At 39.4% G+C, this 25,587-nt stretch overlaps 1 protein-coding gene across 2 annotated transcripts; it reads right to left on the minus strand.

The window, feature by feature from the left end:
• Positions 1–1,161: 1,161 nt before the first annotated feature.
• On the minus strand, positions 1,162–24,570 carry SLC35A3 (solute carrier family 35 member A3). Of its 2 annotated transcripts, none has more exons than XM_079313658.1 (8): positions 24,450–24,570; positions 14,184–14,388; positions 13,183–13,337; positions 12,972–13,094; positions 11,700–11,871; positions 10,269–10,387; positions 9,617–9,750; positions 1,162–6,643 (listed from the first exon to the last, which is right to left on the minus strand). In XM_079313658.1, the coding sequence occupies exons 2-8, from the start codon at positions 14,368–14,370 to the stop codon at positions 6,553–6,555; spliced, it is 981 nt and encodes a 326-aa protein (XP_079169784.1). In that variant the 5' UTR covers positions 14,371–14,388; positions 24,450–24,570; the 3' UTR covers positions 1,162–6,552. The 2 variants fall into 2 exon arrangements, with proteins under 2 accessions (XP_079169784.1, XP_079169783.1); XM_079313657.1 differs by lacking the exon at positions 24,450–24,570 and adding an exon at positions 20,512–20,768.
• Positions 24,571–25,587: the final 1,017 nt, after the last annotated feature.

Genomic DNA, 25,587 nt, shown 5'->3' on the forward strand with positions numbered 1-25,587 from the left:
ATACTGACCGGCACTGCAGCTCCCACCGCGTTACCAAACGGGTTCAATCACTCATCACTTAAGATCCTGTGGGCTTAAGTTAAACCCTCAGCCTTAAGATCAAGCACCTCTTATCTCATCAAAATGCACCTTTAAAGGAATTTAGAACTTGCTGAGGCACAGCCCTGCTCTGACCAATGGATCTAGACACAGACAAGACTCCAGCTCATGAAACAGAGTGCATCTAGCTGGTCTGAGATGTTTGCTATTATTACGCATTTGTTACAAGTATTAGGGTGCCACATGAAGTATTTGACAATTCTGTCCCACTTCTACTTGAAAAGGAGAGGGGTGCTAAAATGTTGGCATAGTTTCAAGTCTGTTCCTCAGAGTGCTGTTAGATTTTAGTGGGAAAGTCACATGCAGACATGTATGTGACATGTAAGGGACTCACAGTCAACACAACTACAATGTCAGCAAAGTCACTTGGTAACTAGGCTGACGATGGTTTCCTATCCACACCTTCATATTAGACCAACACCTGTAATTGGTGTCATTATCTCAAAATAAATTCATTTAAGTATCAAGTTTGCTCATGTAGACAGAGCAGATGATTCAAATAATGAGAATGTAGAATAAACTCAGATAATGAGAATGCAGAATAAACTTGCTGCTGTAATGAATTTCAGTCAGCTACATGTTTTCAAGTATTAAACTCCACCTACCTACACAAACTTACCTACTGACATAATCTGGTCTAACATTATTTAACTTATATATTAACATAACATTATTTAACACAAACTCCTGAGGAAGAGAAACAAGAATTGTCCATTACATCTAAACACCTGCAGTGTTCAACCCTCCATACTAAGTAAATGCATACTACTACCCACTAGCTGTAGAAGACATTACCATCATTTTGGAAGAGGGATGAAAAAGGACAGAGTACTTATCTCCCTAGGGGGATTCCAAGGCACAGGCAGATGATGGTTTCACTAGTTTCAGAAAAGAGTCCTCTACAAGTGCTTTTAATCTTGAAGAACACTGTCCCTTGATGATGAATAATTTATTAGTTACCTAATGGCATAAAATTTTCAGTTTAAATCATGTTGCATGTTAACATTAAGAGCAGGGCAAAATTGACAAAAGAAACTGATAGAAATTAAGTGTCCTGAAAACTGCTGGTGAAACGACTCAGTTTTATTAAATGAATCTGCAGAAAGGGCATAGAAACATGTTACCCATCATCTATAGCAATTGCTTGTGCACTCTGTTCAGGTCTTTGATATGTTGTAAATTATAGATATTCATAGCTCCTTACAGTGTTACAGTGTTGTACAACCACACCCCACACTGTAATTTGGTATTGACACCCAGGTGCTCTCTACCACCTCTGGTTTAGGGCACATCTGGGGTTTCAGACCAGAAGAGCATAGAGCATCACAAGAACACAGCCCTTGAACGTGATTCACAAGAAGTCATGACACAGTGGTCAAAAAGAAGCACGTCTCAGTCAAAATTAAATTGCTGGCAACATTCAGTTAAAAGATATCATTAACAAACATCTTATGATAGCCTTCTAGAATTTATAGAAAATTATGCTAAAATTATATTGTGAAATAATAAATGTTAGCTACAATTGTATTTATTCAAAAATACGCATAAGGCAAGCCTCTCCTTTTAACCAAGTTCTCAAAGAGTTTTTAATCATATTTTCAATAAAGACAGTGCTTAATTTCAACCAGTTTATTACTACAGTGGTATTATCTACAGGTATAAAAGAAAAAAACATACAGAATTTTACCTCAATATGGATTAAGAAAAGGATGGTGCTAGGTGCTATAAGATGCATTCTAGTGTTCAGCAGTGCTTAACAAAAAAAAATAACCTTTTCCAAACTACCTGGAAACATCATATATTAGAACTGTATTCAGTGTAATCACACACAGATATCAACATATAAAAAACTAAGACTACCTTAAAAACTTTGCTACAATGTTTGAATAAACTATTTATATTTGGGCTCATATATTTACAATAAGGACAAAGTTTAAAGAAATGTAAAAACATTATACTCATGGAAGCAAAGATATGCTTAACTTATAAGCAATTCTTACTAAGCTATAAATCACTGATGAAATGAATATGGCTAATTACAGTCAGAATGATGATGGGAGGTTGAAGACAAGTTAATGTGCCATGTCTACTCTTGGAATCAAATGTGCAGCAGACATTTAAAAACAAGAACAAGCACTGAATAGCAAGTCAGGCTATTTTTCTTCTAGATTGAGTTATAAATTCAGCTGAGAAATACTCAGGAAAAGTTAAGAATTCAGCAGAACAGAACTTTAGACAATAACTGAAGCAGAATATATGATCTAATAAATTCCATGTATTTTGCCACAAATTTTTCTTTAGTAAAATGTCTTCATTCTAGATACCTAAAAACATACAATGAGCTTACCTGGAAAGACTGGGACTCTTCCTCTGGAAAATAATCAGTATTAAAAATGAAAAGAACAATTAAAAAAAGGGCAAGGAAACTACTTGGACTGTCACAGTAATGCACCACCTTAGTTAATGACACATTACACATACATGGTATAACATCATGTTATAGATAAATGTTACCTTTCTAATATACAAAACACCCTTACTCATTCTCACAAAACAGATTTCAGATATGAAATATCTGAATGATATAATGAATAATTCTCCTCAACACAATATCCAGCAAGAAACATTGTCACCAAGAGGAAAAGGAACAACAAATTCAAATTCAGAAAATGACAATCACTTAAATACAACAGAACACGTAGAGATGATCAGGAAATAAATTCAAATATGAAAGTTATTGACAACAAAAACTAGAAGAAATGCAATGTTTCATTTATCAATTAAAAAAATTTAACAAAATCTATTACAGCATTTTAAATTACAGCCATAAAAATAAATTAGAAACACAGAATTACATACTGCTAAGTGTCTGTGAGAGGCCTGTATGAACATGGAGCATAAGCAAAATGAGACTGTTTTGCCTTTTTAAGAAAACATAAAACAATAGGTACTGAAACACTGTAGTAAAAAAACAAAGATGTTATACTGTAGAAGGTGAATCTAGAACATTAATCTACCCTTGACTGAAACAAATAAAAAGGGAAGTTTTCTTAAAGGTCATCTAAAAAAAATGAAGTTGAATAAAACCATACAATGACCTGAATTCTTTGAGAAAATACATTTTTGGGCACTTGTGGATTGCTTAAAAATACGACATTGAAAGAAAAGTTTATCTTACTTTATTAGACTCAATGTTTTTCACCACTGAACTGATCTATTTTGCTTTGAAGGTAGTTCTAAGTTCACTATTGTTTGACCATTTATCACATATCCTAGAGATTCTCAAATAAAACTACCAAATATCCAAGTATTCAATAAATACCAGTATACCCAATATATGTCTAGAAATAAAAATCACATAATTCAAGTTGTTGCAAATAAATACCTAGCTATAACTTCTATAACTTTATAAATAAAAAAACAAAATTCTGCTAAGTATAGGTTAGCCTCCTAAATATATAACCAAACTAAGAAAAAAGGTCTAAAAGTCAGAAAAGTAGTTCAGAAAGATAAAGTTTTTTTGGGAAGTTAGACTCCTACAGCATTTGCCTTTAGGGCAAACTCAAATCACATTATCCAGTGCTTCCCAAAACTCTGTGCTAGCTATTCCTCTTTGGTTAGTTAATGAGTTATAGACTTAAAGCTACTTTAAAAAAATCCAAATACAGAAGTATCTCAGTGAGAAAATGCGCATATGCTCTCCAATGCAAAGGTTACAGAAATCAGTAAGCCCTCCTCAAATCCTTTCTGTTCTCACAAAACACTTGCTACCTCTCCCTGTCCAGAGAAGAGCCAAAGGCTGAGGAAACACAGCTAAAAATGCAAATTCACTTATCCTTTTCAGCAACAAGTCTATGATGAGCTCTATCCTGCTGGAAAACAGAATTGGACCACCAAGTGAAAGCATGGAAATCATTGATTTACAGACAGGAGTTACTGTTCCTTACTACAGCAGGCAGTTTTCCAAAGGTGCATGGCATCTTATTCCAAAGCAAAGAGCACATATCCCTGGTCTTTCCTTTATACCCTTACTGGCAAATATTGACAGGTGCACCTGAAATATTAACACCAGGCTACATGTCACCGAGCTTCAGCCACGTGGTAATTATTTGGCTTTTTCGGTCCCTTCCTGTACAACCAGCTTTAAAGTGTTCTCAACCTGCTTCTTATGTTTTCTGGAGACTTTTCTTAGGAAAGTAACCAATTCTATCACTTGAAGACTCTCACTACTGTGATTCATGGAATCAAAAGTATTACTGTGTAGGGCCAAACTCCAACTGAGAGCTTCCTACCAACACCTCCCACCTCATTTCAGAGCTGTGTGGCTCCCGTTCTGCCCCCAGCACCTCCGTGAGCCGCTGCTCTACGCACGTGTCTTACCTCAGGCTGCACTGCAGGGGGAAATGGCTAAATGTGACTTTTCAAATATTGTGCCACATTGAATATTACACGCAAAAGATTTAATATTAACATAGAATGTCCATTTAGATAGTTTTGATCACCAAGTAGCAAAGCTCCTGCAATTACAACACACTGGACAGATATACAGTTTACAATGCTTAGCAAGCCCTAGACAGAGGTCTGATATTTCTTTAATGTCTTGCTCTGATAAGACAAACAAACAAAACATTGATAAAACATGTAATTGCCAAAAGAAGAAAAACACTGTTTTTACATGACTGACATAAGTGAAATTCTTCCTTTCCCATTTACAACAATTCACTAGGAAGTTTCAGAGCACTCCTACAGAATCTCTTTGTCAATCAGATGAGGTACTTTGGTAAACATTTTGAAACACCTTTCTCTTACACATTAGCTTTAGTGTAAGATAGATTTCAGAAAGAGCATGAAGGGGATGGTGGTGGGAAACAAGGGAATAAAGACATTTTTACTACTTGCCATTCTACTGGTAAGGGACTCCTGATCTGTTTCTATATAAATGCACCATCACAAGTGTCACACAAGTCACCTGGCATCAACATCCATTGTGAACAGTCTCCTGAAAGCAATGATTTTTAGACAGCTTTTTTGTTTATTAGTTCCAGATTTTTTAGTGTTTCTGACTATATGCAAATACTTCAAATTAAGTGTTCCTAACAGTATAATTGATCTAACTGCAGCAAGGTTTCTTTGCAAAGTTTTCTTCTTGTTGTTGTTTGAAACAGAATTACAGCATGCGTTATATTTACCTATTGCACAATTAATTGCTTTTTAATTATATTTCCTATTAAAGTAATTCCACTACTAGAACAAATAGATTCAGAGAACCCATTTTGGTCTGTTGGCTCAAGGAGTCCCAGAATAAAATAATAATAATTTAAAAAAACCCCACCAAAACTCTAATTAAACCATTACATAGAAATATACAGAAAAAAACCTGGAAGAGTTCATGAGTAAACAACACTTGTTTAAAAAACACCTCTGTAATAAAGTACAGTACAGTATTCAGATGCCATACTATAATAACTCCAGATGGAGCTGTTACAGACCATGATAATGCCTTTAAAATACTTATTATGGGCTCCTTGTTTCTTTAAATCGTGGTCTTAAAAAAACTTCAGAGGCTATTTAAAGCACAAAAACTACTTTTAAGGTTCTACCAAAAAGCTGATTTATAATCAATAAAACAACAAGAAAGTACATTACATCTGAGCAAGCACCATCATAACCCTACTCCTGCTCCCAGGTTAGCATGGTAACCTCCAGCCAGTGTTCCCAGAGTTATTCCATCTGCTCCAACACCACAGGCTGATGAAGACTGGAGTATTCCTCCCTTTTACTTCGGTGAGAATGTTAACATTTTTACAATAGATTTATAGAAGCAACAGAATTATAATATCATTTAATAACAGATTTCTGTTCTTAAATCAGCCTTCTAAAAAAATAAAAGTATTTGATATTGTGAAAGTGTCTTTCAATCATACTTCAATTTTCACAGTTTTAATAAGGAGTACCTAATTAGAACCATCACTTTAGAACTATGACGTTCAGCTCATTTCACGTAAATAGACAAACAGTTAAAAACATATTTACTAAGATTAAATAGAATCGAATTGCAAAAACATACAATCTGACAATGTTGTCGTGTGCTCTTTCAAAGAGTGCATAGGACATATTTCTGCAGCAGTCAATAGAGTAATTCTTTTGATGCAATCTCAGTCAAAGCTGTAAACATTCCTAATTGTAGTTTCTTGGAAACTTTTGGTTCCTTTCAAGTTTTTATTAGCAAGTTGCACTGGGCATTCCCCTGACATTCCCCCCTCCCATCAGTCACAGACAGCATCACCCTCCACCTCTAACCCCTCTGGCTGTTCAGAACTACTCATCAGCATTTCTTCAACACATTCAGGGCAGCCATCCTTCCCTTGCAGTGCACAGTGACACCTCCCACATGCCAGTGCCAGCAAGGCCCCCAGTGCATGATCTCGAGGAGCAGGTTGATGAGGAAGTCTGCTATGCCTTAATGGGATTTCCTGCAGGTTTGGGATCATAACCGTATAGAAAAGTAGCTGCTATTACAAGGATGGCTCCGAGGAAAAAGACACTGGATAGAATAGGGATGAAAAAAAAAGTTTGTTTTAGTTGATGCAAATTTATTTATGCAATACCAACAAAATAAAAGGACATTTTTTCTGTAAGGAAAACAGGAAGATAAATTGTATTTCTCCAATTTATAAAGAGCAAAATAATTTGTAGGTATGTATTTTTGAGGGATGCATAAAGTTGTTGAGGTAAGAAACTTGTAACTACAAATTAATTTATCATTATATTAACATACTCTGAAAATTAAAATTACACTTGTATGTAACAAGTGCCAACAGCAATCAGATCAATCCTTTTTTTCTTCAACTTTTACCTAAAGATGTGTGCAAAATGGAAGCAGGAGCAGAAGAAAAGCAGCTTCTGTGCTTACTCACCCATTCTCAACATACTACATACATCATGTTGTAGCTGTGTTTGCTTTAAGTCCAAAGCTTATGTCAAAACAAATTACTGCTGCCCAAGAACCAGTTTGCAAGTCAGTATAATCTAATTTTTAGCAGATACAGAAAGATTTGTCTCATGAAAACACAATATAGGCATATTTTCTATTGCAACATTTTGGCATTTCAAGTTGTTTTGATAGTTAAAATCTGACAAAAACTAACCAAAGCCAGCAGACAATCAGTACACCTTTTAGAAAAGGATCATTTCACAGATATGACGTCAACAATTTCACCTTCTGAACCAAATGCTAGAAGACCTGTGGTATATGACATGATAATCCTTCAGAGAATACATTTAACCTATTTTGGGACATGGCCCCTTGCAGTACACTCAAACATTCAAGCTCTTTATATCTATTACACCAAACAAAACTGTTTGTTGATGTGACAGGAACAATTACACAATTTCAGTTCAAATGCATTGTTAGAATAAGCAAGGTACTAAGGATTAAGTTTGATTAACTCAAGTTAATCAATTTTTATTAAATGGGATGGCTTTAAGTTCTACATACTGCTACTTGGCTCTATTTAATTTTCAAGATGTTTGCAGAAGCTGTTAAGTTACTTATTAATTTTCCACTGAGCACCCAGAAATTCTAAAACACTTTCTACATTTGTTTTAATGGGATAAATATAATCTATTGAAATTTAAGTTCAATCTCTTCCACTTCTTAAGCCTAAACAGCTACTCCATTTCCTTTTTTTGAATGGTTAAGTAAAGCCCTGATAATACAGAATCACAGAATGGGTAGGGATCAAAGGTACCACAGTATTGCAAATACGTATTTTTAGATTAAAAAAAAGTTTCTCTGTATCAGATACAAAAGTTGCAAATACTATTCATGATATTTTAATGTTATAAGTACATGCAACATATGCAAGGAGTGTTGCAAAATCCTATTCCTGTATCTGGAAGTGGGATTATTAATTCTTCACTCCACACAGAAATATACACTGCCAAGACAAAGTGTTCTCAACCTACCCATGCACAAAAACCTGGGACACACAGAACCACCACAGTCTTGGATCCCCAAAGCATCAGGACACTTAGTGGGCCTAGCAGAACTTCTCTTTCTTTCTCGGCTGTTCTCACTACTAAATGTGGCACTGCCTTTAGCAATAGCTCTGCCTTTGGAATTCTGAGTGCCCTTGGGAAACTCAGCGCTGCAGTGTCACTTCAATCAATGGGTGCGTGACTGCAGTGACCTGCGTTAGAGCCTGTGGGGCGGGGGACGAAAGGCAGCACAAAGGAGACGTCCCTGTGCTGCCCGCAGTGCGGGACACGGAGCGGCTCAGCCCCATCCCGGGGTGCAGTGTGTTACACGGAGCGGCTCAGCCCCATCCCGGGGTGCAGTGTGTTACACGGAGCGGCTCAGCCCCATCCCGGGGTGCAGTGTGTTACACGGAGCGGCTCAGCCCCTGGCCCGGGGTGCAGTGCGTTACACGGAGCGGCTCAGCCCCTGGCCCGGGGGTGCAGTGTGTTACACGGAGCGGCTCAGCCCCATCCCGGGGTGCAGTGTGTTACACGGAGCGGCTCAGCCCCATCCCGGGGGTGCAGTGTGTTACACGGAGCGGCTCAGCCCCTGGCCCGGGGGTGCAGTGTGTTACACGGAGCGGCTCAGCCCCATCCCGGGGTGCAGTGTGTTACACGGAGCGGCTCAGCCCCATCCCGGGGTGCAGTGTGTTACACGGAGCGGCTCAGCCCCTGTCCCGGGGTGCAGTGTGTTACACGGAGCGGCTCAGCCCCATGCCGGGGGTGCAGTGTGTTACACGGAGCGGCTCAGCCCCATCCCGGGGGTGCAGTGTGTTACACGGAGCGGCTCAGTCCCATCCCGGGGTGCAGTGTGTTACACGGAGCGGCTCAGCCCCATCCCGGGGGTGCAGTGTGTTACACGGAGCGGCTCAGCCCCTGGCCCGGGGGTGCAGTGTGTTACACGGAGCGGATCAGCCCCATCCCGGGGTGCAGTGTGTTACACGGAGCGGCTCAGTCCCATCCCGGGGTGCAGTGTGTTACACGGAGCGGCTCAGCCCCTGGCCCGGGGGTGCAGTGTGTTACACGGAGCGGCTCAGCCCCATCCCGGGGTGCAGTGTGTTACACGGAGCGGCTCAGCCCCATCCCGGGGTGCAGTGTGTTACACGGAGCGGCTCAGCCCCTGGCCCGGGGTGCAGTGTGTTACACGGAGCGGCTCAGCCCCATCCCGGGGTGCAGTGTGTTACACGGAGCGGCTCAGCCCCATCCCGGGGGTGCAGTGCCCGCGCGGGGCCGCAGGGGGCGCGCCCGGCCCGAACGGCAGCGGCAGCAGCCGCAGGGAGCGCGGCCGCCGCGAGACCCCGAGCCAGCGGCTCCGCACCCGCCCGAAAAACCCCCTGTTAGCTACGGGATAAGGCTAAACGGATGTGCAAGCTGGACCTAAACATTCTGAAAGTGTGGCTTGGACAGGATTTGTGTTTTTATTGATTTTCGCAGTTATATCTGGTAAGCGGTAAGTTTAAACTGGTTTTTTTTAGCATACATGGAAAGTAATTCTTACCTTGTAGGGACAAAATCTTGCAGCCAGAAATAGGAGATCAATGTTGACAGTATAATAGAGAGAGAAGTTGCAAATCCCTTTAAAATGTTGTCTGCATATTTTATAACAGCAGCAATCACCAGCCCTCCAAGTGCCTGGAAAAACAGCGAGGTTTGGATTCACAAACTGATCATTTGAATGAGAGCAGCTATTTTAACACCATGCATCTACTTAAGGAAAAGCTTTTGTCTATGTCAAGAAGTAATCCATTTCTTTTATATTAGAGATACATAGTGTTGAAAACAAATACTGGAGGAGTAGCTCTTTCCCCATTAAAGAAATTGTTGATCACATTACCACCATTAAATGAGTTGGAAATGCTTGTACCATAAATTTTTAACCACACAAAGAAGGGCATAAATATAGAGAGATAATTTTAAACATCACAAAATAAATAATGCTTTTAATTTGCACAATACTTAATCACATACACTTAATGCCTTGCTATATATTTTCCAGATTTTTATTTAGAGGTTTATACTAATAATGATAGAGCAGGCTTTGGACTATAGAATTCTCAGTAGCTTCAATGACACCCATTAATTTCCCCAGTTATTTACAAAAGAGTAAATCTCCGAGTGCCTTCATAGAAACATGCAACACAAGGTCTCACCTGTAGAACCACCACCACCCAAGTAAGTTTATTGTATCCTTGAAAAAATCCATTCTTTGACAGTTGTTCTCCATCATAAATGTAAACACCCATCAGTCCAAATATGCTACCAAAAAATCCTGAAAATACAAGATTGGTTTAAAAGCTTCAGGTAAAAAAACATGCAAATGGGTTCTTCATCCTTAAAGCCTGCTCTGTATTTCTGATTTTAAAATTGGACTGTCACTTGCAATACCATCACATCCAAATGCAATCAGTTTGCTGTTCTCTTTTAAAAGCTACTCTTCACACTTGAAAAAAGTTTTGATTTTTTTCTATTAAGCTATCCTTATATACTTAACTTCCATTGTTTTCTATTGGAATGGAGTGATTTTTATTTATGGCATATAACAAAATTCACTTAAATGTAATTTCAGTTTTCCTGAAACTAGTCATGACAGAAAGCTGAAGTCACCCTATAACTTGGAGAGAAAAACAGGGAAAATACTCAGTGGAGGAGAAGGTCTCTGGCATAGCAGGAGCAGCAATTAGCAGTTTGCCAATTCAGACAGTGATCCTTGAAATGGGATTCTCCTGAGCCAGTCTCAAACACAATGAATGTTTACTAGTAGAGACTTAATGTCCAAACCTGAATCTGAGGTGAGACTGTGGAGTTTTTAATTTGGTGAATCCAGTGTTCTTCTATCAAGTGGGAAGCTTTTCCTAATCCCTCAAGCATGACATAACATAAACAGCTACTCTGATTGATGTCTGCTCTAGTCCTGAGCAGGAAAGGGGCAACACTTTCTTCTATTTATTCTCTGTGCAAGTTTCACTCAGGAACACAGATCAACTCTGCTGCCTCTAATATCTAGGGTCTGGAAGATCCAAGACTGCTTTGGGAATAGAAGGTAGCTGCTCACTGATAGGTGCACAGTAAGTACAGCTATTTAAATAGTTAAGATGAACTGGTCTTTTGCATGTGCCTCTCCCCAGTGATTATGCACAAAATTAAAAGAAACTGACCTTTGTACTAAAATAACAGTAATTAATTACCTCAACTTTATTCACAAACAAAGCAGATTTTATAGCTTGTACTTTTAGTACAAAAAACTGCCCACCTAGGCACAAGAAAACACAACTCAAAACACTGACTTGGAAACAGATTTTAACATTCCTATATTCTCTAAAAAATAGTAAAAAAAAATTCAATTGACAGTTTCTGCACAAATATACAGATATTCTATTAACAAAGTAAATCAAGAACTAGACTGAAATCAGAAAGTAACTATTATAATTCCATCCAGCAGAGTTTGACTTTTGGTTTTAAAGTAACATATACGCAGCATACTAAAATGTTGGTGGCATTTTTTATTTATACATTTATTTTGCAAAATTATCTTAATGCTTTAGAATGCAATATCTCTAACAAATTTTTAAAATTAAACTTACCAAGCTGAATGTTCCTGATCCACACAGACTGTTTAGTTTCCTTTAAAATCTTCTCAAAATAAACCCCAGCAAATCCACTAGAAAAACACGCTATGAGAACTGCAACCAGGCCTACAAACTGTGATCCTGCTGAGTGCTCCTTAGCAGGTGTTGCTTGAGAGTCTGAAGGCCACTGGATGTAAAAACAGTCACACAAAATTCACTGATGAAATCAAGTCATGAGCAAATTTGTTTTCCACCACTTCGGTAAGTTACTAAATACAGACAATCACGTAATTGTAAAATTTTGTATTTTGCATCATAAATACTTTTAAAAGATTGCAAAGCTACAATTTTTTTTCTACATATTTATAAGGAGTAAAATTGTGCCTGAACTGGAAGAATACTCATCAATTTAAATAGCTGCAGAATTTATGTTTTATAAACAAGAACTGTTTTTGAATCCCAGTGTGACTTATCATGGTTCTTCTCTGTCACCAACTTGTGCCAACCAACAGTTGGTTACCTTACAAATGAAAGCACAGATAGAAAACTACTTACTTCAGCTGTGTTTAACGTGGGATGAATTGTCTTTTTTCATGTGCCCCTCTTTGGTGATTGTGCAGACAAGTTAAATCTTGCAATGTGTCTAAGGCTAACTGAATAAAATGTAATTTAATGGACAAAAATTTTCTGAGGAGTCTGTTAAATACTGCCAGAGTGTTTTGTTCTCATTTTTTATTATTGAATTTAATCACCAATCTTTTTCCAAATCATTAAGTTTTAAACTAAAAATGTCTAGGATATATTAAAATCTGCAAAAAATTCTTAGAATATTCTCTTATCCTATGATCCTGCGCTCTGCAAACTATGAACTCTGGTACCTGCACTATTTAGAAATGAGGCAAATTTTCCTTTTTGAAATAGTTCAAAGTAAATTTGCCATGCTGAATCCATATAACAAAGTGAACACAGCCTGTACTGGCAGAGAAGATCTGTGAACTTCTAATGCCTGAAGAAAGGTGCTAATAAAAATTGCTATCATTATTACTTGCAGGTTGCTCCAGAGGCCCTGTCACATTCTACAGTAGAGCACTGGGTTGCAAAAGAGGTGTTATCTTCTGCCTTTGAACCATTTCTGGTGTCCTCCAGACCTGGCCAGCAGTGATTCGTAGATCCTGACTATACTCTGGTGTGAAGCTGGTAGAATCAGAAAGCTGGATAATCAGTAGACAAATCCATATTTCTTGAATAAACACATTAAAACCCCACAAACCACCTGCTGATATTTACCTGTACAAATGCCACTCCTGTCATCAATATTACTAGTGACAGCCACTGGTATACACCCAGTTTCTTGCTCAACATGGACACAGAAAACAATGCTGTGGTGAGAATTTTCAGTTGATATGTAACCTAGAAGAACCAGGAACAATTACTGCTACTATGCCACAATTCATGCGGTTCTTTTTGAAACTTACAGAGAATTCCAAATGTGCAATACCTGGTATGTGGCTGCATCTAGGTTTGACAATGCTACATACAGCAAGTTGTTCTGAAGAGTGTAAATTCCTGAAGGAATAGCAAGTTTAAGAGTTTCCATGGGTTTGTTAAGGATTTCATCATGTAGCACTCTGTTCAGAGTCCGTAAATTGCATTCTACCCAAAGAAACAGTAAAAGAAACAGACATTCACTATAAGGAAAGGGGTGGAAAAAAGAGAAACAGCAGTGTTCTGTTCTTAAACTGTTGCCCCTTTTTACAGTTATCACTATGCCAAGACCTGAAAATACCATCTATGTTTCTTTGACTTCCACAGGCCTTGTATATGTAAGGAAATATGGCTGCAAGTGTCTTTCCGCAGCCTGAAATATCAGAATGAAAACAATTATTCAAAATACTTTGAGTTAAACTTATTGAAACTGTATCAAACTTTTAAGATAATATATCAAACAGTACCACCTAAAAAGCACATATTTAAAATCCTACAGTCATCAATACTTATGCATAGACAATGACATTTTTAAGCTGTTGAAAATCAAATAGAAACCAGATAAATTCAGTTTTAAATACACAAAATAAGCACTGAAGCACATGTGACAATAGTCTTCTTTTTTGTAGCTTAAAACTATGATTCTTCCCGTAACATTGAAATTGCTTCTTCCCTTCTGCATCTGCTGTTTATCACAGATTTCTAAGTTATCATTCATGCTTTGGACACACTTAAAGCTTTTCATTTTTCCTACTTCTACATATGGATTTCTTAAAATGTCCAAGCAAACACGAACTTTGAGATGTTAGCATAAAATTCATTCCTGCACTCCTCAGTACCACATTCTCTAAAGCATATATACAATATGATCATTGTCTTTCCAAGACTATTTCTTACACAAAGAGAAGAGAAATGCTTTGTTGTATGCCTGTACTCACATGGCTGCTTTGCAGTTGCCACTACAATACAGCATATTGATTAGGAAAATTACTTGGTGCAAAATTTGACACATACTGCTGTCTTTGTAGACTAATAGAACACAGGCCAAAATCTTCAGAAGTTCAGCAATAACTACTGCAGTGGAGGATAAGTAACGAGGTCCTTCTTCTTTCAGTGTCCGAGAATAGCGCATGGTCAACACTAAACTTGTGGTCTGAAAAACCAGGATGCCCAAGGAAAGGTACTTTAAATTGGCAGACATTTCTTCACTTTTTCCTTTCTGTAACACAAAAAAAAAAAGAAACAAACCCAAAGGTAATATTGCAGATGTTGGGAATTACAGGTTTCTTTATGTAGGTGAAGGCTCAGAAGGTATTTTCAAGGTGAAAGTGTTTTCTGCAGTGGTACAGCAGAATGCCCAGCACTCCTCCTGCAATGAGCTGTTCCCAGACCGAAGAGATCTTCCCACTCTTCCACCTCTCCCAAGTGTGTCACATTGCAGTCTCTCCCTTGACAGGTGGCACTGTGTCAACAAAAGAAGGGTGAGGGTTGGGCTGCTTTAAATGAGAAAGAGAGGTATGCCTGGCAATGAAGGGAAAGGAGAGTTGTGGGAAAGTAGAGCTGGAGAGGAAGATGTGGGATGGAGCTTTAGGGGAGGCAGCACTAAACCTGTCCTGCTGATTATCCTGCTCAGAAAAGAATTCATTTAATATAGATGACTAGGTGACTGCAATTGCTTTCTCAAGCTGCACTGACTACCACAAAACTTCATGTTAGTAAAGCTGTACCATCCTCATCTCTACCACGATGTTCCACCAAGTTGATGCAGTTTTCTTTGCAATCTGTCATCATTTTAAAGGATTAATTTATTGAAGAAGACTAACAGAGACAGTAATTTCATTTTGCAAGCGTAATATCTGATGAGCAAATTTAAAAAAAGCTTGCTGCTACTCAGAATATCACATAATTTTTGCTATGCTTCATATAAAGAACTTCCATACACAGAAGCTAATGCTTTCTATAAAAGATTAACTCCTACTCCCTTCATTGCCCAATTATTCAAAAACAGAGCCATTTTTTATGTCAAGATTAAATCAAATCAATAAATAGAAGTTTACAGCTATGTTTACAAGCAAAAGAAGATTAACAAGCCAAGACAATACATGTTCTCAATTTCAGAACTAGACACAGCACACTTACTGGGTGCACATGGCAGGGGTGCCTCCGTGTTTTACACCTGCAAGCACACAATTTCTGACTCGTTAATTATGCAGCTTTGTCCCCACTGCTCAAGGATGTGCTGGTACCTCTAAATATCTGTGGCTAGAACTGAAGCAGTTTCTTGCTGACTTCATTTCTTTACCTCAAGATGCATTTCATTGCTGGTTTTGTAGACATTTGGAGAACTACACTCTTCAAGTATTTCTGACTTGCCTTTATCTTGTCTCTAAGCACTTACAGATTTTCTCCAGTCAAGTATTCAAAGTCAAATTATTACCTATACAACAATGAATTAAAATACATTGCAAACAGGAGGGAATTATCAACAGCCACATAAGATATGAAGCCTACATTTGTATCCTACGCAACAAAATTGACTATCTCAAAAATCATGCCATTTTAAAAATATTTGTAAAAGCATACTGTCAAATAAGGAAGAAAAAAATGCCAGCAAGAAGAAACTGAGGAAGAAACACACAAGTTTCCATCAAGGAATCTTAACAGGAGGTACTTTCATATTAACTATAATCTCATTTAACTTCTGAAGAAACAAATACTAAAGATGCAACTGCATGGAAAAATATGAATCAGACTGTTGTAACCCAATACCAGAGGTATAAGGAATGCTTTAACCCTTCCCTCCTGTCCCTATCCTATTGGCAGAGAGGCAAATTCCCCTCCCTGACCTTTTCCTAGAAAAGACCATTATCTGAGATCCTACTCCTCTTTTGCCCTAGGACCACCATGAAATAAACTATGAACACTGAGAAAGGCAAGGAGCCTCTTTTGAACCTTTGTTTATCTCATGCAGTGCCTAGGTCCTTCCTACAGACAGATAGGAAGGAGTTACAGCATATTGCATCAGACAGAAATATAAACTATGAAGGAGAAGAAAGCTGCAGACAATACCCAAGATTTGCTGTTTTCCATTGGTTCTGGTGGAATAATCCATTACACGAGGATGTTAACTGTGGAATCAAGCCTCCTAAACAACAAAACTGAGATGATCTGTTAGTTGAAGAACAACAACTTTGAAGAATAAATTTGCTGCAGCTGAGAACAAGAAGGAGAAAAAGAACAGCTCCTGCAAAGGGATGAAGAAGGGATATGCATGTTCAGAGACCTTGTTTTCTGGAGAAGTACCAGTAACACAAAGAAGACAGAGGGAGAAAAAGGTAAAGGGGAAAAAAAGCTAGTCAGAGAAGACACAGAAATGAATTCCACTAAAAGGCTTGCCTATGATACTACAGAAAACTGACTTTTACGTGAGCCAACTCTACCTCATTTTTTAGTATTCAGACCTGAAAAACTGGTCACAAAGAGCAATATATAGTTAAGACAAAAACCACTGAATTTCATGAAAGCACACCTACAGATAAATAAGTCTTTAAAATTTTAAGTTTGAAATTTTTAAGGTTTTGTTTCTGTTTGGTTTTTAGTTTTCAAAATGCTTCTGAACAAAATACAGATAATGGGAACACACATATTCCTTCTGACTCGGACCTAAATTTCTGTGTTTTGTTAGCCTGTGAAATGACAAAGGGTTTTACAAATGTTCAAAATCATCAGATATCAATTCTGTCACCTTCCAAACAAGTCACGATATTAAAAAAAATGTTCACATTAATTTTCTTTTGCTAAAATACAACCGTCTATGGTTGTACAGCAGCTTAAAATGTAATTTTTTAAGTAAATAACTAGTATGCTGTTAATGAGCAATCAGGCAAGGCATTGCCAAAGCAATCACCTCAAAAATAAACCAACAAGCACAACACTGTGATAAGCCCAACAGCAAAGCCATAAAGAATACTTACCACACCATCATCTTTAACTTCTGTCTTGTCTTCCTCAGTAGTCATGATAAAAAGCAGAACTTTCCCCAGCCAATATATCCCAAAAATGCACCAGTAGCAGCAAGTATTTCCTTATTGCAAGTCACGAATGCATTTCAAAGTTTCAAAAGTTCACAAAGAATGGAACCTAAGTGTCCAGCATGATAGCTGAAATAAGGGCACTTGTTAAAAGTTGTCCTGTCAGTGATCAACATGACAGGCTTGTAGACAGCAAGTGTGTGAAGTCCCATGCTGTACTGGTTCACAGAGCAGGAACTAGAGTTCTGAAACATACTAATGCCAATAACCACACTCTCCTAAGCACAAAGAACACCTTATCAGCTTTCCTGGGCCCTTCTCTTTTAAAAGACCTGCTTAAATAGCTCATGGACCTCTGTGCAAACTGGGAATAATCCACAAAAGGAGCAAAATATTAAAGTTTAATATTGAACTTTAAACTTGGGCTGTCTTCAACTGCAGTCTCACAGCACTTTAAGATTTCCAGGTGACTATCAGAGGTGTAAGTGCACACTTGTAGCTGTGAACTCCTGCTGCTCTCACAGCAACAGCCTGTGCAGTTACAGAACAAATGAACTATTATCTTCAGTAACAGTCCACACCTGAATTGTCTTAAACCACAATGATATTAAGTTCCCACTAGATTTCCTATACAGAGTTACAACTTAGGTTTCTTACTGGGCTTTGGATGCACTGCTTGGTAGCCTGCAGGATGCATCTGTTTGAAAAGCCAGATTTAGGTTTGCTAATTCAAAGACTACAAGTTGAGTGGTGACATGAGCTCTGTCACTTGGACTATATCTTAGAGCAGGTTGTGCTGAGGACCTGCAGCTCCCTGACAATAAAATTAAATAACTCACCTCAGGGACTGGGCTCATTACTGTTCTCTTTTGTTAATCTATGTTAAATAAAACAATCAGCCCCTTCATGTCATTTTTTCAGAGTGCCATGGACACACCCTGCAGCCACTGAAGGCAGCCCTACACAGGAGCCAATATGCAAGAAGCCAAGGTGGGATTTACAGCCACATAACCTTTGGATTCAGTTCACACAGGCGGATAAAATACAGATGGATTCTATGTGAAGTGCTGCTCTCCTCAAAAGTAAAAAGGAGAAGGACCCTGGAAAGGTTTTCAGAACACAAACCAAAGCAAAACAATCTATACAGGAAGGAATACCTCCAGCTCAAAGTACCATACTGTGTGAGGTCTGAAGAATAACTCTTCAAAGGAAGCAGATTTTTTGAAGTGAAAAATCACATATTTCCAGCTCATAATATTAAGCCAAAAATGAATTTATTTCTGACTTGTAGATTTTCATCTCCCTTTGTAATACCTCCAACCCATGCTAAAATTTAATATTTTACATTTTATTTTTATTTCATCCCTACACTTTCCTAAAATACTGGTAAATTCTAATATTTGCAGATGAAATTAGGCTATAATCAATTTGACTTAATGAACAGCACACCAAAACTCCTTGATATTAATCAGAGTTTACTACAGAGCAATAAGATTATAGAACTTTTCTTAACCTAAAGGTTTTGTCTTTTAAAGGTCTGATGGTATAAACTTCTGAGTTTTTCAGCTGCTAAGTATCTATCATTGCAAAATCCTGTGTACAATTAAAGATTAGTTTATAAACTGATTCTATTCTTAACTTCGTAGAAGGTCTCAAAATAGGAATTACATGGAGTATCAGAGAAACTTAGATTAAAAAATCCAAGCTCCCAACATTATCTGAAGAAATAGGTGCCAGACAAAAAAAAAATTGACAGTAAATTCCAGCAAGTTGCAGAACAAAAAAAGCAGCTTAAGTTCACCAAAAGATTTGACAAAAATAACCTCTACTGGCAACTATTTCTTTACTCCTCCATACTCTATCACAAGCAAAGTTTAATTTAAAAAAAAAAAAGACAAATTAACTAGTATCACGCTCCAAATCTTCACAATGATGTCATTACATAAATTAAATTCCTTCCAGCCTAGCTGCAAAATGTTTTCACTGCTGACAGTATTTTACAGTAAAAAAGCCAAGTTACAGGAGGTATTTTTCTTAGGTCTTATTCCATTTTATGACTAAAGAGTTCAACACTGCTCAACCAAACAAAAAGGCATTTGTGTATTAGTTAAAATGCAAAGCTCAACACAGCCTCTCAAAACTGCCAGAGGCAAAGTAAATTTTCTGTGCTAGTATACCAAACTCTCCATATGGCATCTGCTGAAAAATAAAACACTGATTGAGTCTGCCTCTGTGCCATTCCAGTGGTACATGTATAGACACACTTCCTGGGCATTTGCTTTGGAATCAGGATAACAGATTAAAGAAACAGGATGGTGTCCTCATATTTCTCCAATGGAATATGAACCCAGGGCTGAGGCTACACCTATACAAATAAAATAAGCTGCCAACAAAGGACAGTTGGAAGGTGGAGTAAGCTAACTCACAAAACCTGAAGAACCTATTTTCATAAGACTTCTTTCTATGCTTTTCTTACTTTCTACATGCATTGCCCTCTTCCCTGCGCTGGATAACACACAAGCAACATTTTATTTTCTGCAACACAAGTACATTTCTCAGAGGAAAGTTCTATTCCATAATTTGTTTTGTTTTGTTTTTTTAGTGACTATAGCTTTGTATTTTTCAATAGTAGTATATAATACAACAAATACTTTAAGTATAGAAATAAATGGAAGGAAAGAACCTCATGAAGTTCAACAAGGGTAAGTGCAAGGGCCTGGCCGTGGGCTGGGTTAATTCAGGAACAGACTGCCCAAGAGAACTGGAGAAATTCCATGACTGTACATGTTCAAGGCCAGGTTGGAGGGCTTTGAGCAACCTGGTCAATGGAAGGTGCCCTTGCTCATGGCAGGGAGTTGGTAACAGATCTTTAAGGTCCATTCCAACCCAAACCATTCTATGATTTTATGACAAATGTCCCACATGGTACAGAGGGTGCATAGACCTCTCCAAATCAAGTTTAGTGCTGCTGAATTGTGTTCTGAAGTAGATTTAGCATATACACAAATAATTTAACTGCCATATTTGGACAGCTATAATTTGAAAATACATTTCTTTCTCCCCTCACCTCCACGAGATTAAATCTGTTACGTCACTGCAATTGTAGTAATGCACATCCTAAATATTTCTAATAATCCAAAACTTTGTATTTCTCACTTTAAAATGTCACTAGTATGTTCTCTTCATACTGTGAACAGATTTCTTATTTGTTCCCCCCTATAAGCTATCTATAATTGTCAGCTGTTCCTCCCCAAATACCTGGCACTTTGCAACTAAATCACTGCAAATCACTTCATCATTTTAAAACTTACCTTGCCCTTTCTTTTGTTTTCCAGTTTGTTACTCCTTTTTCTTCCTGGAGACATTATAAAGTGCACTAAGTACACTACAGAAAAACCAAAACTGTGCTTCTCTTGGAGCTTGTACACTTTTTCAGAAGCGTGGTTAAAAGCAAATCCTCTAGCAAAGTTTTTGCCTTACTCTTTGAGCAGAAACTAAAGAACAAGGATTTTTTTCACATGAAGGTTTCCTTCAGGCAGTATTTCCAATTTCTCTATTTATATTTAAAAAAAATCTTAATCCTAAAAATAATAAAAAATGCAACTGCATTCAAATGATATTTTAAAGACAAGATTAGCAAGTAGAACACAGTAGACCACTGGTGGACCTTGCTCCTTTGCTCCTGCAACGTCACCTTGCTCTATAGGCACAACCGTATCTCACGTGCTGGTTTTGGCTGGGGCAGAGTTCATTTTCTTCACAGTAGCTGGCAAAGAGATGTACTTGGGATCTGTGCTAGAAAGGGTTGATAACCCAGGGACGTTTTCACTATTGTTGAGTAGGGATTACAGTCTTCTGCCTCCCACCCCACCAGTGAGGAGGCTGGGAATGCACAAGAAGTTGGGAAGAACACAGCCAGGAGAGCTGACCTCAAGAGACCACAGGGATGTATCCCAGACCATATGGAATCATGCTTAGTACATAAAGCTGGGAAAAGAAAGAAGGAGGGGACATTCAGAGTGATGGTGTTAGTCTTCTCATGTCACTGTTCCACATGATGGAGCACTGCTTTCCTGGAGATGGCTGAGCACCTGCCTGCCCATGGAATGTGGTAAAAGAATTCTTTGGTTTGCTTTGCATGCATGTGTGGCTTTTGCTTTATCTACTAAACTGTCTAGCCCACAGATTTTCTCACTTTTACCCTTCTGCCCCATCCCACCAGGAATGAGCAAGTGTCTGTGTGGTGCTTAGTTGCCAGCTGGGGTTAAATCACAACTCTTTGCCATTTTAAAACCATGCAGATGCTTTTCAAAATTGCCAAGTGCACCCAGGTAAAGAGTAGTTACACATTAAATGGTAACTGTTAAAGATCAACCAACAATTTCTTCTCAACTTTGCTCTGAAACCTTGGCTTCTGCCAAAGATAGTGGAGGCTGTATCAGTGATTCACTAGCCATATATATATCACTCAACCAGGAAATTCCATCACTGCCAAGTTTAACAAAGGGAATGCAATTACACATTAATTATTAACTAAAGTCTCATTTCAGAAAATGATATAAATTGCTTGAGACTCACACAAGGTTTTCTTACATGCTGACAGAAAACTGAGCAGAAAGGGAACCTCGGTGAGTTGCTTTATGAGCTCCCAAAGGTTTTCTGTTTGTTTCTTTATTTTGTGGGGAAAATAAATAGCATTCTAATCTATGTATCAGGCAGGAAGAGTAAAGCATAGTGAATCTTAAAATGTGGGATCTGTTGCTAAGTGCTCTTTGAGCCCACCACCTTTATCCTTTATATCAAACCTAAGAATCCAGAGATCATATTTTTCTGACTGACTAAAATTTGGTTCAATTAATAGTATACAAATCACATATTGAGTATAAATATTCAGCATTCTGGAAATTCAGGCCCTCATTGAACCAAATGTTAACACCAGCATGTCTTGTTGAAGACTTCAACTCTGCCCAGTAGTGCAACAGTTTTATATTGACATAACAGTCATTAAGCCAAACTCTGCCTGCCAGCACAGAAATTTGATACAAGCTGCCTGAACTGCAGCTTGTTTTCACACAGTACATACACTGTGCTCATTGTATAGATCACAGTATAGATAGATCCCAGCAGCCACATTCAGACTCTGGGAGCAAGAAGCCCTTCAGTCTCAGTTTCAGTTCAAATGCCCACCCTTCCTCCAGCACACAGGAGTGCAATGCCATGAAGCAAAGGACTGCTGGAATGCAGTTCCTGCAGATGTATCAAGCCAATGAAGGAGTTGATTTAAGGTGCTGAAAGACCAAACACTGAATCCAGCTGGGGTTCAGCTGCAGCTTACACTTAGGCTATTTATGAATTACGAGTCAAGCCTGGGTGCTTGAGGCAACAGACAGTGTGTCAAACACCTCAGTCAAGGTGATCTACTTGGAGTAGAGCAACACAAACTAGATCCTACAGGGAAAATCAATCTGTAGGCACTGCAGTGTGCTAGTAAGTACAAATAAAATGAGACACTGAAGCACTGAAGGGGTATAAATGTAAGACAAGGTTCAGAAATCCAGTGGCAAAATCCTGAACTCTTAACCATCTGACATTATCATGCCAGATCCTGAGAAATATCCATGTTAAAATCTCTCCTCCCCTCTAGAGACGTCGTTCTCCATTGATGTGATCCAGCTCTGCAGCCTCCTGAGTTCCAGCAAAGGCACGCAGCCTGCACAAGCACTTGAATATGGTAGGAACTGAAGTAACTGGTGAAGAATAAGCACAGGCAGCAAGCAATTCAAGAACAATACAGGAGGAATAACTGTGTCTAGCAAGCCTGTAACAAAGATAAGTATGTGTTGTGCTTCCTTAACACTGCCAAATCCGGAACTGTTTTAAGAGGACATGTGACTTGAATTCCACAGGTATTGGCTCAGATGATCCCTGCCTTTTTCTTGTTGCAGACAGTAGCATCACCAGAATAAGGAATTAGGCTGTGTAGGCAGCCTGTAGGATTGCTGGAGGCAGAGTTGCTCCTAACAGAACATTGCTCTAAAGAAAGCAAATTTATATTTACTAGAACCAATCTTTCCCCAAACCAGTACTTCTGCTACACATACTATTCTACCAACCAGAACATCATGCATCCCAAACCAATGGATCCTCATCTCCCAGAACTGTGATTTTCAATCACGAGTTCTTTGTACAGTGCCAAACAATGTACAAGGGAATAATGAACTACAGATTCCAAAGGGAGAGATTATCGTAAATCACTTTCTCCACAACTGTCACCTCCCTCAAACTCACCCTGCAGCCTGTATCTCAACTCAGTGAGCACACTGGTAAGACAAGTGCAGAGCCTATGGAAAGAGTCAATTCCACGGATTTCAAGAAAAGCAGTCCATCACCTAATGTTCTAAGAGCCACTCTGTCATTCTGCACATATGGTCTTTGAAAAGCAAAGGTTGTCTTAGATCCCAATCCTCCTGTGTAGAGACTACCATGAAAAATAAAACATTCCACTGTGGTGCTCACTCAGTTTTAGAAAGGTTTGTTGCATACGTTCTTGATGTCCAAAATAACACATCCCTCTTGCTCAAAGCTGTGCCAGTCTTCTCCACCCAACCATTACTTTAAAATATTTTATTTGGAGACCAAGTCTTCCTTCCTCTGGTTTAAAACATAGTTTATAGGACTTAATAAAATGAAACAACTTTCGGTACCTTCTGATATTTATCTTTTACCTTTCTGTTTATTCCATAATATATATTATTTCATTTGTTAGCTCTCTATCCTCCAAGTTTCTGCTTAATTCATAAGTGCTGTACTGCCGGAGTGTTTCTCATTTCAAAAACTTGGTATAAAATCATGAGAACCATGAAAATACTTGCAAGATGTACATTTCTGCGAACTTTACATGCAGCACCAAATCACACATAGTGAGCATCTTCTCAGCAGAGCACCAGCAAGGATTCCCAACCTCAGCAGCACTGACACAGCTCTGGCCAGACCCGTGCCCCTTCCCAACTTCACACACGGCCGCTTCCTCACAGCAACTTCAACTTCACCCTCGCCTCCCTCTTGCCCAAGCCGCTCCATTGCAGACATTTCTCTCGGTGTCTCGTCAATCCCAGCCCGCTCCCACAGCCCTGCTTCCCGCCCATCCACCGACCCCGCAGGTCTCCCCCCGCCCGGGCCTCCCTGGGGCTGCCCCTCACGCGCAGCCCGCACCGCTCCCCGCGGGCGGCCCGGGGCGCTCCGCTCCCACCTGCGCGCCCGCCGGCGGCCCCGCTCGCCGCTCACCGCCGGCCCAGCTCGGCTCGCTCCGGCTCCCGGTGCTTCCGGGAGCCGCGGTCCCGTCCCGCAAAGGCTCCGGCTGCAGCCGAGCCCCGCCCGCTCCGTTCCCAGGGCCGCGGCTGCAGCGAGAGCCGGGGCGGCCGGGCGGGCCCGGGGCCAGGCCCGGGCAGGGCCTGCAGGAGCCGCCGCCTGAGGGGCAGCGGCGCGGGGCGCGGGCGGCCCCCGGAGCGCTCCCGGGGGGCTCCCCGAGGGCTCCCCGAGCCTGCAGTCCCTGCGGCACGGGCCGTGTTCCGCCCAAACCGTGAACGGGGAGCTTAGGCACGAGTTTTGTGTGAAACCCATCACAAATTTATTAGAGAATAGCAGGGCTGGTTCGAATTCAGGTACGGACCTCTCAAACAGAGCAATACTGTGTTGTCCGAAGAAAGTTGTCCACCAAAATTTGAAGATCGTATATAGGCATAGCTTTGTGCTTCAAATGCAGGTTGATTTACTGATGGTTGGCAAAGGGTAGTGCTGCACATCCAAACAGGGTGAAATCCTGGCCCCGCGGAACTTGCTAGGAGAATTTGAATGAAAACCTCTCCCACCAATTACAATTGTAAACCGTGATAGAAAAGCACGCTGCTAATAATGGTAATTGTAATAGCAGGCACATGTTCAATGACACGTTCAGAATGTGCTCTAGGTGAACGTGTTAACACCAAACAGAAGGTGGCTGTGAGAGCTCCAGAAGAGTTTGCTGCAAGGTGTGGAACTGATCCTGGACTCAAACTGGGCCGTGCTATGTCAGCGAGCACACTGATGTACCTGCTTGTAGATGTACACATCACTCATGAAATTAACCTTTCAGATAGATGAGGTATCACAGGTTAGACTACATATTTGAAAAAAAGGAGCCAAGATGGTATTGGTTTTATGAATTTAATTAATTTTCTATTCCTTCCAAGCAAAAAGGCTTTCTTTTTCAGCAGATTTTAGTTTATCAGCCTAATCTGGGGTACAATTGACTCATATGTTTCTCTGCAGAGCTCTAGGTATTTGTAGTTGTTTGAATGGAGTTTATACCTTTGATATGAGCTGTTTTATTTTTCTAATAAATAAACTTT

Source organism: Erithacus rubecula (assembly GCF_903797595.1).
Source record: "Erithacus rubecula genome assembly, chromosome: 10".
NCBI lineage: Eukaryota > Metazoa > Chordata > Aves > Passeriformes > Muscicapidae > Erithacus > Erithacus rubecula.

Coding starts and splice junctions, on each gene's coding strand:
- SLC35A3 (XM_079313657.1), bottom strand. CDS start 20,565: ATGTCTCCAGGAAGAAAAAGGAGTAACAAACTGGAAAACAAAAGAAAG. Junction 13,095..13,182: donor TAGATGCAGCCACATACCAG/GTATTGCACATT, acceptor TGGTTCTTCTAG/GTTACATATCAACTGAAAAT. Junction 11,872..12,971: donor CAGGAGTGGCATTTGTACAG/GTAAATATCAGC, acceptor TTTTACATCCAG/TGGCCTTCAGACTCTCAAGC.